At 37.8% G+C, this 16,629-nt stretch overlaps 1 protein-coding gene and 2 long non-coding RNA genes across 4 annotated transcripts; all 3 read right to left on the bottom strand.

Annotated features, from left to right (window-relative positions):
- Positions 1-5,166: 5,166 nt before the first annotated feature.
- LOC145230692 (uncharacterized) lies at positions 5,167-7,427 on the bottom strand. Of its 2 annotated transcripts, none has more exons than XR_013860732.1 (5): positions 7,221-7,427; positions 7,082-7,140; positions 6,940-7,006; positions 6,742-6,830; positions 5,167-6,673 (listed from the first exon to the last, which is right to left on the bottom strand). It is a non-coding gene; the product is annotated as an uncharacterized LOC145230692 (long non-coding RNA). The 2 variants fall into 2 exon arrangements; XR_013860731.1 differs by having other exon boundaries at positions 7,229-7,427.
- A 393-nt stretch (positions 7,428-7,820) lies between these two features.
- LOC145229488 (uncharacterized) lies at positions 7,821-10,076 on the bottom strand. Its single transcript, XR_013860457.1, has 3 exons — positions 10,040-10,076; positions 9,737-9,797; positions 7,821-9,415 (listed from the first exon to the last, which is right to left on the bottom strand). It is a non-coding gene; the product is annotated as an uncharacterized LOC145229488 (long non-coding RNA).
- Positions 10,077-14,351: 4,275 nt separating this feature from the next.
- On the bottom strand, positions 14,352-15,963 carry LOC145229970 (G-protein coupled receptor GRL101-like). The gene is made up of 6 exons (XM_080095319.1): positions 15,877-15,963; positions 15,509-15,805; positions 15,267-15,447; positions 15,027-15,204; positions 14,751-14,962; positions 14,352-14,695 (listed from the first exon to the last, which is right to left on the bottom strand). Exons 1-6 carry the CDS (start codon positions 15,904-15,906, stop codon positions 14,403-14,405), a joined length of 1,191 nt encoding a protein of 396 aa, XP_079951445.1. The 5' UTR covers positions 15,907-15,963; the 3' UTR covers positions 14,352-14,402.
- Positions 15,964-16,629: the final 666 nt, after the last annotated feature.

The raw sequence follows: 16,629 nt of genomic DNA, 5'->3' as shown, positions 1-16,629 counted from the left end.
AGCGTAAAATAATTTTTTACTTGTTGCCATGAAAACGTTGCACGCAAAAAAAACTAATAATTGCAAGTGTTATTTCCTTTTTAGCCATAACCAAAGTGTTTTACGCTTGCATTGTGGTTACCATAAAGTTTTGTGTTGCTACTTTATTACATTTTTCACATTAGTCACCTTTTTCACATTCTTGCAGTCCTTACATTGTCTTTAATTTACTAGGTTAGTTTATCATAATTTGTTTTCTGTGTGAGTGCTTATTTGCTCAAAACGTGTTTATCTTAATTTCACGATGTGTTGTTAGTGTTTTTGACGTTAGTCCCTCTCCACATGTTTTTGTCACGTTCACGTTTACCATTTTAACTGTTTGATTGCCTCTTATAAATTTATTCCCCGGCACACTTTGCGCTCACTACATCTTTTTAACTCCTATCCTGTCGTGACCTTCCGCAGCAGTTCAGCTAAAATGTCTGGTGTAACCAACTAAAGATAGCCGTTAGGGCGATGATAATCGACCAGTTCGGCCACGTGGCTTGTGAGTTTATTTGCTTCTTTATTAGTTTTGTCGCGAATCTTTTTTGTGTGTTTTAAGCATTTTTGCAGGTCACGTGCTGTTGTGAGGAGTTCTTCACCAGCTGTCGTATGTCAACTTGTCCTAAATTTTGTGCTGCGCAGTGACCTTGCCATTGTCTTGCAGTTTTATTCAGTGTTTTTAAATAAAGGCAGCAGTGCTCGAACGCGTCTAAACCTAGTGTTTTTTGTGGCTAGACGTTAGTGCATTTTTCGAAGGAAAACCAATATATTGGGCGGCACAAAAGTATTTAAAACTCAGCTAATGTATACGGCACAACCGACCTAAAAACATATACATACCTCACATCGCCATTTTCGGGCGTGTAGCATAAGTCAGAGCCATTATCGCAATCTTGTACGCCGTCCCACACGAACATTTGCGGGAGTAAGCAGGTCCGGTTGTTTTTGACACATTTGAAGCCGTGGCCGTTATTCCAGTGTTGAAAGGCAGGGCAGTCATTACATGGATCGCCATCACACACAGTTGAACGCTGCAAACAAGTCGAATTCGGACACCGAAAGTGGGAGGGGCAGCCGCCGTCACAAAGAGTTTTACTCCGACAAGTGATGTCGCCCTTGCAATATTCTCGTCTCCGTAGCGCACACACAATGTTTATTAACTGAGTGTCACGTGTGTTGTCGCAGCTGTGAAAGTGGAATCATTATGTTTTGACTGTTATAAACACAGATTAAAGTGTTATCAACAACCAACATTCTGGAGTTCGAATGTGCGTGTTGTTGCTGGTAATTACCCACCCACATCAGGGTATTTCCCGGGGTAAATGACCAAAAGTTTTGTACTATCGGGTTAATAAGGAATTTTTTCATTAATGAAGTAATAAACGATAAATTATTACAACGCGTAAAATAGATAAGACTGGAATGAAGAAAAATGTTGCTAGGTTTTTTGGCAAGTTTACACGCGTCGCGCAAACACTGCTGCTATATTCACGGTTTAAGCATGCTGTAGAATTTCGAAGCCAGATGCTGGATTACAACAACAACCACGTTTTTATAAAATTTTGTTCAGTATTTATTTCTTCATTGTCAAGCATTTAAAGTGGCAAGTAGAGTAAATAACAACATAAATGTCATTTGATAACCGACAAAGTTCACCTGATATAGCTCGACGATGGGTTAGCAGGGTAGGTGGGAAATGTGGCCTGTTTCTCGTCGCTCATGTCTCTGCAGCGAGAAAAATTATCGCAAAAGCGCGTTGAGTCAACTATTCTCCCATCATCGCAAGTAAAAACTGCAATCAACAATCACAAACATATAATTGTGGGTCATTCTATATTTGCATTACAGTGACAGTTGACTAATGCGCTTGAACTATTTAAAATCACAGCAGAATTAAAAAGTATTAAAACCTTTAAACAATATAACTTAATTTATGTCACTAAATAAACTTAGCTTTAAATTCAGCGTTAGTTTGTTGTGTAATAATCAAGCATTCAAACTTACGCCCTGCTTGGCATGGAGCCGGTGCGATGAACCAAATCAAAGTTGCAACGAAAATCATCACGATGAGATTTCTGAAAAAAAAAACAGCGGCATTGTTACGTGAGTGACAAACTTAAACCTGCGTCTTCCCTGAGCGTAATCTTATAATATACTTCATATGTAAGATAATTTGGTTACCTTTTCACAAAGTGGTGCTTCATTCTTTCTAAATCCTTTAGGCCAAGTTTTCTCAATAAACAACTAAAATTTCTAAACTTTCTAAACTGTAAAGAATGCAAAAAAGGATTAACCAAGCTGTTTACTTAAAATACTGAATTTCTACGTCTGCTGTCACAATTATTTCCAAACGTTGTTCCGCTTTCAGCAAACCAGGCAGATGATTGTCACTTCCCAAGCCCCGCACGTCAACAAGATTTCCTGTTACGAAAAATCAAATTGTTATCAATATTTGTTCCTCTGTTTACATTCTCGTGCAAATTTAATACACAAATTATTTCTGTGCACAAAATATTTACGCCAAATGCCGCAGAAGTGATGGCTAATACTTTTCAAAGCAAAAAATATTTTTGTATGTTTTTGTGGTAGGCAACTAGATTAAACTCAAAACACAGCTTGCAAAAATCAATTGTTAATTGCAGCAAAAAAATTTTGCAGCTTGAACTGACATTGATCACAACATTAAACCCTTAACGACGACGACATAGTGCAGTATAGAAAAAAATATTTGTAGCCCGTATTGTAACGCATTTGGGGAGAAGAAAAAATATTTGCACTCCCAAATTTTTTTGTTCGCATTTTGAGGGGTGCTAGCCCGCTGTACTGAATTCGGCACATTCGTCCATTAAATTCCGCATATGTATCTCGTAGTTATTCGTACACTATTATAGATTTGAATAAAAAGTTTTGCATTATTACGTAATCATATCGATAAGGACGATACCGAAAGCGATTTATGACGTCAAATCCCGTTGTTTTTTGTCAATTTTATTTCGTTTGAAACCACTTTGAGATTGCTTTTTCAATACTCGTAACCTACTTTTTGTGCGTCTCTGGTGAAAACGAAACGAATCGTCCCAGACGCCATAAATATTATTATTTTTGAATATACAATTTAACGACAAATGCAAAGTAAAAAAATTGTTCAACAACAGGTGTACTAAAATGTAACAAGCTTCGATAGTCGAGCCACAAAACGCGCGGTGGTAAATCTTGTGTTGGAGACCTCTGTCTAACTGTTCATGAAAACACAGTTAATAACACTCAGGATTAGATCAAAGCACGATGGTTATGACGTTAATGCAGTGATTTCAGCAAATAAAATTAAAAAATAAAACCATTCATCGATTAAATATTACGCAACCGATTGATAAAATTTGCATGTAAACAACATAAGAATGTTCAACCGCTTGTGTTTGCCCCAATCTAAACTATGGTTTGCTTCCAAAGATGTGTATTTTTTATTCGGTCAACAACGTAAAAACTTGATTTTACGACGTTTTAGGGTTTTGATGGTATGACGTCATAGAAGAGATTTTCCGTTATGACGTAATTGGTTAACGCTTAACTAGCTGTCATTACAAGGCCACTATTTATTATGGTGCAAAATGACAAAATGTAGTAGATAAATGCTGACCAGAATATTAAAAAAAGGACAGAATATTGTATTTAATTTTAGCGATCACGTGACCATTTATGTGAATTTCCGTGGCGCACTTGACGAATGGGACGAATTCGGTACACGGCATTTAATCCCCATATTTTGTACACAAAAAAATGCGCAGGAGAATAGGCATTCATCTTTTATGTACGCATGATTTTTTTCTTCTAATATAACTGAAAGAATTTGACAACGAGTTTCATGAAAGAAATTGTTTTGTGCTAATGTTGGAATGAAAAATCCGGAAATGCATAACATTTTAGTTTTTCCTGCTATATGTGGTCAAATGTGATGTTTTATAAATTAGTTGGACGAGACCAATTCGAGACAACCGTTTTCCGCCCAAAAAACACCAAACGCAATGTAAAAATTGGTGTAAGGCACAGTGTGACGAATTCGTCCCATAACGCGTTAAGGGGTTAAATTCCCAGGAATCCGGCTAGTGGTGATATTGATTGACGTTTTCTTAGCAGTTATTTCACAACGAAAATTCCCAATCCATTATATTGGTGGTTTTATTTAAACGCATGTGTTAATAATAGAACATTGAAGTAAATTGCTGCAAAATATAAAATATTATCCTCAAAATAGAACCAGAATTTCCTCTCAATTTGAACCGGTTACGACATTTGAAGCACGATTTTTTGTTGCGCAATACGAACACTTGTGACATCACAAATAGGTTTTTTTAAAGCACAATTTCGTTTTACAGGTTTAATGCTTTTTTTTTGTTTATGCCAAACTAACAATGCGAAGGAATTTAGTTCGCAAATTCGCGAAAATCACAACCAATCACAAACAAACATTTCAGGTTTCATCTTTTTCTGCTCCACAAACCAGTCGTAGCCAAGAAAAGAAAAGTGTAAGTATTTTTGTGGTGGTGGTTGGTATAGCACAAATGTTTTTATAAAATGGAATTGTTGCATTCAGCCTACAAGGTTGGGAACTAGCGATCTAAAAACTGCTTAACCTTAAGGCAGAGAGTTTTAGCTCAGGGGCGCACTCGAGTGGCCCAGCATGGCATGTTCCTCTTATAAACTGTTTTCCGATTTTCTTGAGCTTAACTATAAATATTTTAACATGTTGAAATATATCTAACTTTTAGGATATAATGTATCTTCAACTTATTACCTCCACACTATTATAACAAAGCACGAAAGTTTTGCTGTAATATATTTTTATTCATCAGCTTTCCATTTTACCAAATTATGATGATATATTCACTAAACTGCAATCAGTGGGACAAAAAAAACAAGCATAATATCTCTTTGAAGTTAGTTTTAGAAATTTGCACGACTGTATTGTTGTCAATCATTTTAAAGAAAGAAGTAACGAAGACTATTCTGTTCAGCATGTTGCAATCAAGAGAAAACAATTAGACATCGTAACTTGAGTAGATTGTCTGTGCATGTAGGTTTTTAAACAATGTCTAACTGCAATGTAATCAATCATCCTAAAAAATTTATGTAACTTTGCAGATCCTTGCCCAGCGAAATTACCCTCGAATTTATTCTGAAGTGGGTAGGTACAACATTTAAGTTTAAGTTGACTAAACATAAAATAAATTTAATCAAAATTTCTTCAAACTCATCAAGTATCACACAAGAGATTAAATAATATATATATTCGCATTATGAGACTTTATAATTAACCCACTTGTAACTTTAACCTAGGTGTATGAAAAGCAAGTACAACAACATAATCTAAAAGGAAAAGGAAACAACCAAATAATTGTGAAAGCAGCAAACAAACAGAAATAACACAAAAAATAAGAAGCAAGAATTGTAACAACAGTAACTAGTGCATAACCGATGTGAACACAACATACATAAAAAAGCTGGTCAGACAGAAATACAACGAGATGTAGCGCCAGTTTATCTGCGTATTGCACAGAAAACATTAAACGCACAGTAGCTACACCGTATTAAACGTTTGTTCAGTATTTTCTATGTTACATACTGTCGTTAAGTAAATAACACGTATATGGTTAAACGGGAGACTTAAATTGCTCTTTTAACGTTCAGAAGTGTTTGTTATAGAACACTTACGTACTACAACTAAACACCGAACACATAAAGTATAGAGACATTTAAAGCACTTTCACGTTGTGTTTTTTTCGTTGTGTTAAAATTACCGCATTGGATATTCCCCTGAGGGTAATTAGCTTTTCTTTCCCCAAATCCCAGGGGGTATTTTGTTATTTTCATTAACATTTTTCGCTCTGTGACGTCATCCTCCTACTTTTTGGATAGAGGGTTTAAATGAAATCCAAATGTTTGTTGAAAAGGCTAACTGATGTTGTAGATTACTTCCAATGAAATAGAGGTTCTACATACAAGCAGTATATTTGTAAAAACAACATAAAGTTTCGACAAGTCTTCTGGGTAAAACCAAAGCGGTAGCCCAATAGGAGTTAAATTGTGAAACAAGTCACAAAATAAAACATGGGTACACAAAACAAGGGCTTGGCTTAGTTATACAAACCATAAAATAGTTCATATTAATGCTATAAAACAAACAAACAACAATGAGAATCCTGTAAATAGAAGAAAGTTTCGTTGAGAAATGCAATTTGTTGCAATGCAGGTTTTAATTTTTATCTGTACATAATATTGTGATACCGCATTTAATCGATTATAAACCGGATAGTGTTATATTAGATACAATTGCTTCCAACAAATTCTTTGCGCACTTCTGCTGATTTGTTAAACTAGGAAGCGGATTGGTCCAGCGTAAGTCACGTGTCAATTACATAACAACCGTTGCTACATTCAGAAAGTTTGTAGATGCTAGGTTTGAAGTTGGGCTGATATTTCCTGTCGTGTCAGATTGTTCGTTGAGCTCGATTGTTAAGCGGATTTGTTGATGAAGTTCTTTGTTTTGTTTTTTCGTGTAGCATCGCACAAAAAGACTTCCGGCATTTGATTACCTTTGTGGCTTCATCGCATGTGTACGAGGCTGATGTTGTGCTGTCGCCTTTTGCAACGCCTGAAAAACAAACTAGTATCTGACAGAAACTAAAACACAAGGTTTCTCTATGAAAAATAACAAGCTACCTTTTAAATCTTGCCTTAAATGTCGTGCGCAGATCAAACTGGCGTTTCATTCATGTATTGTAGCGACGATGAGTTAATGTGCTCAGTGCCTGAATAAACCAACATTGTTAGTAAAAGGATTTAAATCATGCAACATCAACGAGTTACAGAAACACTCCTAAAGCAAAAACAACGTTTCTCTAAGAAATAAAAATCTACCTTGTAAAGTTGGACGTTAAGGGCAAGTGTATCCGACCATCCATGCTGAGTTGATCTGTTGTAAAACCTGGAAACAAATTACAAGGTATGGAGAACGGTCAGATACTTCACCACAGTCAGCATAACGTGAAATGAGCATTACCTCGCATAAAAGAATTACACAGATTCCGGTTGGATGGTTTCGTTGACCTATTGACCCCCCTGTTAAAAAAATAATTTAAAATGTGTTGTATGTAAAACCCTAACAAAGCAGTTGTATTTTGTTTTTATGTTAGGCTTACTAAAATACCAGACGAGTTGAATCTTGAAACATTCATTTAGTTTAGAACCTAGGGTGCTCTCTAGCCGATAGGTGGAGCCAAAGATCGACAGAACGACGAAGAAAATGACTTTTTTGTTTTTGAAACAAACGTAACTAACATAAAACAGCTTCATTATTTACATATAAGCTCCTATACTTTTGTTAATTAAATAACTTAAATCGCCTAAAACCTGAAAAACAAAAAAAGATGTTTGTTAAACCTGCAAAAGAAAAAAACGGGGTTAAATATGCTATTTACAGAATAAATTTCTGCAAAAGGCACAAAACACACAAAAGGCACAAAACAAAAATAAGTTACATCTGCGGAAAAGTGCAAGAAAATTGAAACATTTAAAATGCAAATTTCCTATTAGCTCTGTGGAAACAAAAAAGTTTAGATCCTGCAAAACAAAAAAATATACTTTAAAACCTGAAAAACAAGAAAACCTGCAAAAACAAAACAATATGGTTTGTAAATATTGCAAAATTACAAGTACCTGGAATGCAAGAATCAGATTCCAACAAATTCAATTCAAATTGTTTCCAATTTTGACAAATAAAGAACATAAATGTGGCACTGAATCTGAAAAAACAAACAAAACAATGTTTAAAAGTGAAATGTAAAGTAAAAACGGACTTTCGGAATAACTTTCAACTATCTGCATTTCTAACACTTGACGATGGCGGTTCGCATGGTTAGAGCGACGACTAATAAACAAAAACACAACAATATAATGAAGAACCTGTCGGCTGATGTAAAAAGGCACAACACCCCCCAAGAACTGGTCTAACTAACGAGAAATATAAAGGATAGAAAAAGTGGACTCGCACACATTTTGGTTGATGAAAGAGGGAAAACGCAAGCTCAAAATATAAGGGCAAGCAATCGGTGGACGAAATCGTCGTTTATCTCTCGCACGTCTGTTAGAATGCTTCGGCAATCGAAAACGGTTTCTGAAACAAAACGTTGGAACCGCCATCGTCCCTGCGCCGCCGATTTAAAAGTACACAAACTTGCCTCAACTAACTGACCTGCATAAAGCCGTCGCAAATTAGCCTAGAAAAGTAGAAGGTGAGTCTGTCGTGTTTTACAACCACCCAAATAACCACTGCCCCATAATGACTGGGTGGCCGGGTCAAGCAGAAAAACGGAACTGAATTAGGATGTAAGTAAGTTAGCCTAAATCCACGAAAAAAAATGGGTTTGACCAGCAAACAAGGGCATTGGGGCAATAAATCAGCGCCATGTTAAGTAATAATAAATTTATCGCGACTATCGAGGCTTTTAACATCACATGCTTGATATCCAATTCGCAGTCTCTTCTTAGTGAAGAAAACTTTGAAACGAATACACAAGCATAGATCATACAAGCTGGTCAAAACCCGAAAAAAAATCCACAACATCCCTATTTTACAGTTAGTATAGGCGCAGAAGTCTTGTTTGAAAAGGAACAGTGACATTTACAGCGTATAACTCTGCAGATCGCGTCACTGCCCCTTGCCCTCAGAGTCCCCCCGCAAGGACCCAAATAAATTACGCAACCGCTGGGCTGGGAAAACAATTAACAACAGTTTGCGCCCTACCAGGGTGGCTCGCGGGACTTTTCGGGCAAAATGCTATGCCGGCCCCCTCAGGTCCACGAGCCTGGACTTTCATTGGGGGTAGCGGTGTCCCTACTCTGACCCCGCCTACACCGCGGCCAGCGAATGCGGTGGAGGCCATGCCAAGGCCGTGTTTCTGAGCGCACCTTATTTTAGCTAAAGCCATTTAACAACGCGCCACGCCTAGCTAGAAATCGATCTAAACTAAGGTCCTACGTGGCGCGCGAATCCCAAACGTACCCCACCTATGTTACCTATAACCTACCCTTAGTTGACGAGTGCTGCTCTAACTCTAGTCCTAGCGCCAACTTGCTGACATAGTAGCACTCTTACAGACTTGGACCATTCTTTGACCACCGAGGAAGACTTCTTCACGAGTCAACCTCGGCAAAGAATAGATCACTCACCCTAGCGCCAGTTAACCTAAGTTAGGCCTAACAGTTCCGCAAACCCGGTTGACCCACGACAGACTCCTGTGTTTACATACAAATAAATATTTGAAGTTGAGGAACGTTGGTTGATGGATGAGAATTGAGTTGAATGAAATCGTTGGGCAGACGAGGTGATTTGAATCTGTCAATAAAAAGCACATTATATATATGACATCAGTTCTACGTTTTAAGGAAAGTATTGTATCATTGAAAAACAACAAAGGTTTCTTTGCACTAGAACCCAACATTTCTACAGGCAAAAAGCGCACGAGACGCGATTTTCTAAATCATCGCCTTAAGGAAAAGCGCCGCGTGTTACGTCACAGAAAAATGTGCGTGGATAAACTTGCCACGTACAGTAAACGCTTTAGTGACATGGTTCTGTTTTTGACAGTAAAGTTAACTTTGTTTAGCAGCTGAAATGACTAATAGTTAAATGTTAAATATGTTAAGTTAATTTTACCTGAACTTGGAGACGGAAGAATTATCTATAACTTCTGACGGTGTAATTGATGCAATAAAAGCTGCAAAAATATATAAGTGTCAATACAAAGTTTTATTTTGCAATATTTTTTACGCCTATGACGCAAAGTATTGCTACATAATTAGTTGTTTATAGGCCTTTAACTGTAATTTGCAATTCACACAAATTTTATAAACTATATGTCACACACTTGTCAAAACATTATCCTTACCCAATCACATATAGCGATGCACAGTAATAAGTAAGTTAACGTTTACTGCCAAGAATTACATAGCAACTCACCTTAATACACCGCCAGCCTTCCACCTCCGCACTCCACCAACTCCACAAGCAAATGACTTTGCAAGGAAAGGATTGACTTTGGCGCGGGTGAAGCTCGAAAGCTGATTGGTCGTGACGTCACAAAAATTATTCAAGTGTGTCGAGTGGTATTTCGGCGAGGAAACATTTTTGTTTTAAGTTGCAAAAAGGGAAAATAAAATTTTATATTTTAATACTAGTTAAATACACAATTAGAAATATTTAATCCTGTAAGTTTGTTTTAATTGTTTGAACCGTTTATATATTTTATGTAGTTGTTCAAAAACACGCATCGAAACAGGTCTGTTTATGACATTTTTTATTTATTTTGTAATGCTTGGTTGATAATGCGCCTAATGTGCAGTTACATGTTATATCTATTTAATATTCAGCACATATTTGCAGAACTCAAAGCATTTTTAGGTTTTAAAATGTTTTGCATTTTTTATTGCATTTCCAATTCAAATGTTTTGGCTAAAATAAAGAAATTTAGACTTCCAATTTCACTCCAGGTTACGTTTTGAACGAGATTCGAACCAAGGACGCAAATCAGCTTTTAACGCTTGTTTGTTAACAGGAGCCCTAAACCATTCAGCTATCTGCCTGTACTTTGGGTAAACTACTTTTTCTACATATTATTTACGTGTTTAACTGTAGAGGTTGTAAGCATTTTTGCTGCATAATTGTTGTTGCAACAAGCAAACAATAGGTTTACAAAGTCTAAAATCGACAACAACATCTGTAAAACTTTGTTAAAGCAAGAGGTGAAATGACCAGTTATGTAATAATTGTAATTGGTTACATTACAAATGCTTCAATATGTCGACATATGTACAGTAATAAACCACTTCACATTAAAGCAGGGGTGGCCAAACTTTTTTACCAGAGGGCCAAATTTACAACTGTCTGCCACTGGAGGGCCGGATTAAATGAGATTTACGAAAAATTTGTCGTAACTGGTTGCCATCTTTATTAAAATATATATTATTGTAGTAGAATAACAATAAATAACACCATCTTGTTTACACTTGTATTTAATAAAAGGTTTATATATCAATGAGATAAATGCCACTGTCCACAATTTTGAACAAGCCTTTTTTGGCAAGGTGTTTGGCGGGCCGGATGAACAGGACTGGGGGCCGCATGCGGCCCGCGGGCCGTAGTTTGGCCACCACTGCATTAAAGTAATAAAAATGAAAAAAAGAAGTACAAGCAGCGGTGGGATTGAAATTTTTGTCAGTCGATTTTGTCACAAAAGTCATATTTTTCAGCCGGTTCTATCACAAAAGTCATATTTTTCAGCCGGTTTTATCACAATAGCCATATATTTCAGCCGGTTCTGTTACAACTAGTCCATTGACAGTAACCAGTAATGCTAACCGGTCTCATAAAAGTTTGTGAGACGGTTCTATAGAACAGGTGCGAACCGGCTGAATCCCACCAATAAATACAAGTTGAGCAAAATGTTGATTTTTTTGCTTTTTTCGGTAACTTGCATATCCGAGACTGTTTTTTAATTTCCACCCAAAATATTTTGAACTAGTTGTAAGCAATGATTTTCGTAAGAATATCCATAAAGCTTTGAACAGAATAATAAAATAAAGAAACATTCATTATGATACACCGTATTGATATACCTCTGCTGCACCTCACAAACATTACACATATTTTAGCATTTGACTCATACGACAAAGTTCAGCTGTACGACGCATACCGCCACCTGCTGGCGACCTTCACAGGCTGGAGCTAAACTTTGCGATCCGGACCACCACATCCCGCATGTACGTCGAGTTTTCGTCCGACTCGAGCTACCCAAATCGGGGTTTCAAATTCCGCGTGCGCTCGACTCCCGTTGTCATGACGACCGAACAGCCGGAGACCACGAAAGTGCCCAGCACCGCAGCTTGTTTGCACGGACAGCACCTGGACATATATCACAGATACGGATATATAACTTCCCCTAATTACCCGTGGAACTCTCCCAACGACCAGAAGTGCTCGTGGACGGTTCACAGCCACCCAACATAAAACTCACTGTTAACGACATGCAACTTGCCTCTGGTGATAATGTCACGGTTTACGACGGATCTTCGCAATACTCTGATATCTTAGGAGTTTATATGGAAAGTTACTATAACACAGCACCTCTTTACTCCAGCGGGAACTACATGCTTATCAGCTTATGGTCAGACCACTACTACACAAGCACAGGTTTTCAGCTAAGATATGAAACTTCTACCCTGTCGAAGAAACCACAGAAATACCGGATGACCCCACCGTCCCATCATCCAACATCACTCATTGCGATTTATCTCACCACTAACAAGGCCCTACGGGAAGCATTTCTTCTCGCAATTACCCAAGTAATTATCCGCTGGAGCGAATGCTGGTACTTCCCCGAATATTACGATCACATTCATTTGACCTTCAACGTTTTCAGCACCCAGCAGAACGCGGATATCTTAAAATTGTATTCTCATGATAATTTCCAGCAGTCATGGTCAGGAAATTATTATTCCGGTTACGCTTCCTCTATTTATTCCCCTGTTTGTAACTCATGCGGTTTATGGATGGTGTTTACTTCGGATAACTCCTATAATTATCCGAGGTTCAACATTTCCTACTCTTTACATTAACTCCAACAGATTAGAATCAGTGGTAGGATTCAGCCAGTTGCACCGGTTCTTTAGAACCGTATCACGAAAGATCAGCGAATCGGTTAGCATTAGTGATTACTGTCAATAAACTTTTTGTGATAGAACCGGCTGACAAAAAAGTTCGAATCCCACCACTGCTTAGAATGTTTACTAATGAGTTTCGTGTAGTTTTAATTCATTAGTTGTATTTAAACTTTAGTTACAAGACATCAGAATCGCTTACAAAACACCGCTTGCAATTTTCTGTTTGGTACAAGTTTTAAGCAATATCGTAACGATTGAATGTATGAAGCTGGTTCGGAAACCCGCTTTAGGTACTGCGCAATAAATCTTGGCTAGATTTGTTATTAATTTTCATGCTATAATCTCATGTGTTTTGTGCATCAGGAATAATTTATATGTCGGAAATTACTTATCGGCAGATTCGATATTGAAGGTTTTCTAAACTTGATGTTAGTCTGCCAAACATTACAACTGATCGCCTAAAAACATTGTTGTCATATTCCTTTCAAATATGTGCTGCGGGCGAATTAATAATTGTTGCTGTATTATTTGTACTGTTTGTGTTTAAAGTGGCTTTGGGGAATGAAATAATTGTACGAACGACTCAAAACACATACTAATTCCGACATTTGTGCTAAGGTTAGTGATTATCGCAGTTTGGTGAGTCTTGTTCCAGTCACGGCGAATGTTTGTGTGTGATTGTCATTTAGAAACTTATCATTTTGTTGTCGGTTTTTATGCAGGTTATGTGCAACTAATCAATCGTGAATAGAAAGTAAACCTACGACCCAAACCCGGCAGCTTTAAACTTGCCAGGTTTTAAATAACTTTAAACTTGTTTTCTTAAACCCAAGCCCGATTCGAATAGTCCGGCTCGCCCTACAACGCCTAACTAAGCCTTTTGATTTTAATGTGTTTTCAGTTTACTGCGCCAAACTTTGCCGAGGTATGCTTTACTGCAGCGGTTCTCAAACTGGGTCCGCGGTCCTTTTGGGGTCCGTAAGGCAATTTTAGGGGAACGCGAAAGTAATTCTATAATCTTATTTTGCGTCAGTTTGTGCCACTAAATCAGTTAAATCAGTAGAATCGACTGTCTTCATTGGTAAACAATAGCCTTTATTCCATGAAACTAACAAAAATGCTATTGTTTGCGCACAATCGAAATTGTTATGCGCAATTTTGCATAACTAGCTAAAATCCTACAATCAACTTTCGTTTTTCTGAAATGCCTATTTAAGCTTATGACCGCGAGCCCTTAAAATAATGGCAAAGGGACCGTTTTGAAAAAAATAATGAATAAGTTTGAGAATCACTGCTTTACTGCATTGTATGATTGTTTCAAAATAAAGTTGTTATGAAAATTAAACAACGCGTACCCCCATTGAATGTAAACAATCGCCTCCAATCCCGAGATTTTATGAAAACTAATCGGGATTTCCCGGGTTGCCAACGGTAAATGCCAATTCCCAGCAGACACATTGTAACAAAATTATGCACAAAACAAAAACATGTATTTGACCCCAAGTTTTACACAAAATAGCAAAAAGGATCGAAGAACCACGAAACTGCGAAACATTCGCAAACAACTGAAAATTACAATAAATATGAACATGCCGCACAATACATGATTTGTGCGGTTTAGCCGCTTGGCTTGTCAATCATGTGTGTCGCTTGTCGTTTAATTGTCAGAGGGCGGCTTCAGCCACAACTGCCACGTTAACTCGTCGGTTGTCATGTGGCTGTTGACGTCGTCGGACGTCATGCAAACGCTTCCGAACTCGACCGTAGAGCATTTTCGGGGCGTTGGAGTAGATGAGAGGGTTGAGAGAGCTGTTGATGGGAAGCAGGATTATTGCTGACACTGCGTAAATCACTGGAGGTACAGTTGTTCCACCGAAGTTTAGGAAAGCCATAATTGAGATTGGCACCCAGTAGAAGAAATCAGTAAAGACCAGCCGGATGATTTTCTTTTGCATTTCTGCAACAAACACCAGAAGTAGGAGCAATATTTAAGTTGCGCTTATCGGATTTACCTTGGTTCTGTTTTTCAGCTCTCGCATTTTGGGCCCTCTCATTCACTTGCCTGCCACTGGCAGTCGACCTCTTGTAAATCCAAACGTACGCCACAGCAACAAACATAAAAGCCACGAAGTTTAGAGTGATGATGCCAAGTGAAAATGGCCAAGCCTTGTCGGTCGGTGTCACGTATAGTTTACTGATGCAAACACTGTTGGTGCTGTAGTACCTGAGAATAACATTCAGTTACAGCAACAATAACTGAAATCCCATTTGATTGTAACTATACATACCCTAAATATCTTGTAATGTCAAACAGTTCAGTGTAGTTATAATATTCAAGAATATCCACAAAATCCGCCCAAGAATAAATGTTTTGCACCCTTAGAAGTGCGCCATCGAGTGACTGGGAATCGTTGATGGTAAAATTGTGTCGAAACTTTACAAACCGTTTCATGAAAGTGTCCATGCCTGCAAGACAACACACGATAGATAAAAACGGTTAAATATACACATGTGTTACAATTGCTCACTTGAAAAGTCAACGACATGACTCTTGAAGAACGGATTTTCTTTCATCCACGCTTTGGTTTCAAACAAATGTTGAAATTGAGACGTAAGAGGAATAAAAGCCAGTGTGAATGAAATTGTCCAAGATAAGATGATGGCAAGGATAATAATCTTCAGTTTGGGGAAATATGGCGCATTAAACGGCTGCAAAACATAAGTTGCTTGCTGCAAACACCAGAGCACATATACATTAAAAAATACTCACGTTTTTCACAGCGTAAAGTCGAAATGCTGTTAGCAGGACCATTGTAATTACTGATGTTTCGCTGGAAAGCAAAACCAAGATGCCCATTGAATTGCACGCCCGGCTTGACCTCCAAACAAGGTCATTGGAACAGTAGTCTCCAGAATATTGAACACCAGCAACGCCGAGCATGAGCAGATAAACTCCCATAAGCAGGTCGGAAATCGACAAATTCAAGACAAGAAGATGGTTGGTTTGAAATGAGGCCGATTGTGATTCTGTCGTCACCAACATTTTCATCTCAGTAACCATGACGACCTGCAAAAACCATCTAGTTTGTCGGAACTTAGAACCACGTGTTTTGTTTCAGCCAAGCATTACAAATATACCAGGTTTCCAAAGATTGCGAGGAACGCCATTATCCACACAACAGCTCGTAACACCGGGTTAGCGATCAGCTCGTATCGCGATGAGAAAACGTTTTCATTTGCTCTGCTTGACTTCGTTGGGCATTCGTCGCTCCAGTCAGAACAGTCGCCAAATCCATTGAACATCTATTAGTGGGATATTTTGTTAAAACTGCCATAAAAAGATATTTATTCGGAATAACTAAAAACCTTTTCCTTCTTCACAAACAAAGGTTGTTTGTTTTCGCAATAGAACCTTCCGTCACTCGTGCAGTTAGTTTCGTCGCTTTCATCATCACAGTTTATCGTAAAATCACAGATCTCTGATTTACTTATGGAAACCTAAACACATGAACATATAAGACAGCGGAAACTGGGGTCTGTGGTCCTTCAGGGGTCCCTGAAGCAATTTTGCGGGGACCGCGAAAAGGTTCAAGTACTTGCATAATTTTATTTGGCGTCACTTTATGCCACTGAAAAAGTGTTAATCAAAGTAACATTTGAAAATCGACTGTCTCCGTATAGCCTTTATTGCGTGACAAGAACGCAATTGTTCACGCACAATCGTAATGTTTCTTGTCTTGTTTGTGATGTCGCAAACAGTTTTTAGATTATTGTTAAACGTAATTTTGCATAACTAGCTTAAAATTCTGCAATCAACTTTCGTTTTTCTACACATTCCAGTTAAAGGACTGCGAGCCCACGATATAATGGCAAAGGGACTGTTTTGAAAAA

Source organism: Phallusia mammillata, chromosome 5, assembly GCF_965637545.1.
Source record: "Phallusia mammillata chromosome 5, kaPhaMamm4.hap1.1, whole genome shotgun sequence".
In the NCBI taxonomy this organism is placed as follows: Eukaryota; Metazoa; Chordata; class Ascidiacea; order Phlebobranchia; family Ascidiidae; genus Phallusia; species Phallusia mammillata.
Note: the sequence above shows the minus strand (reverse complement) of the source record. Positions and strands in the feature narration are given on the sequence as shown.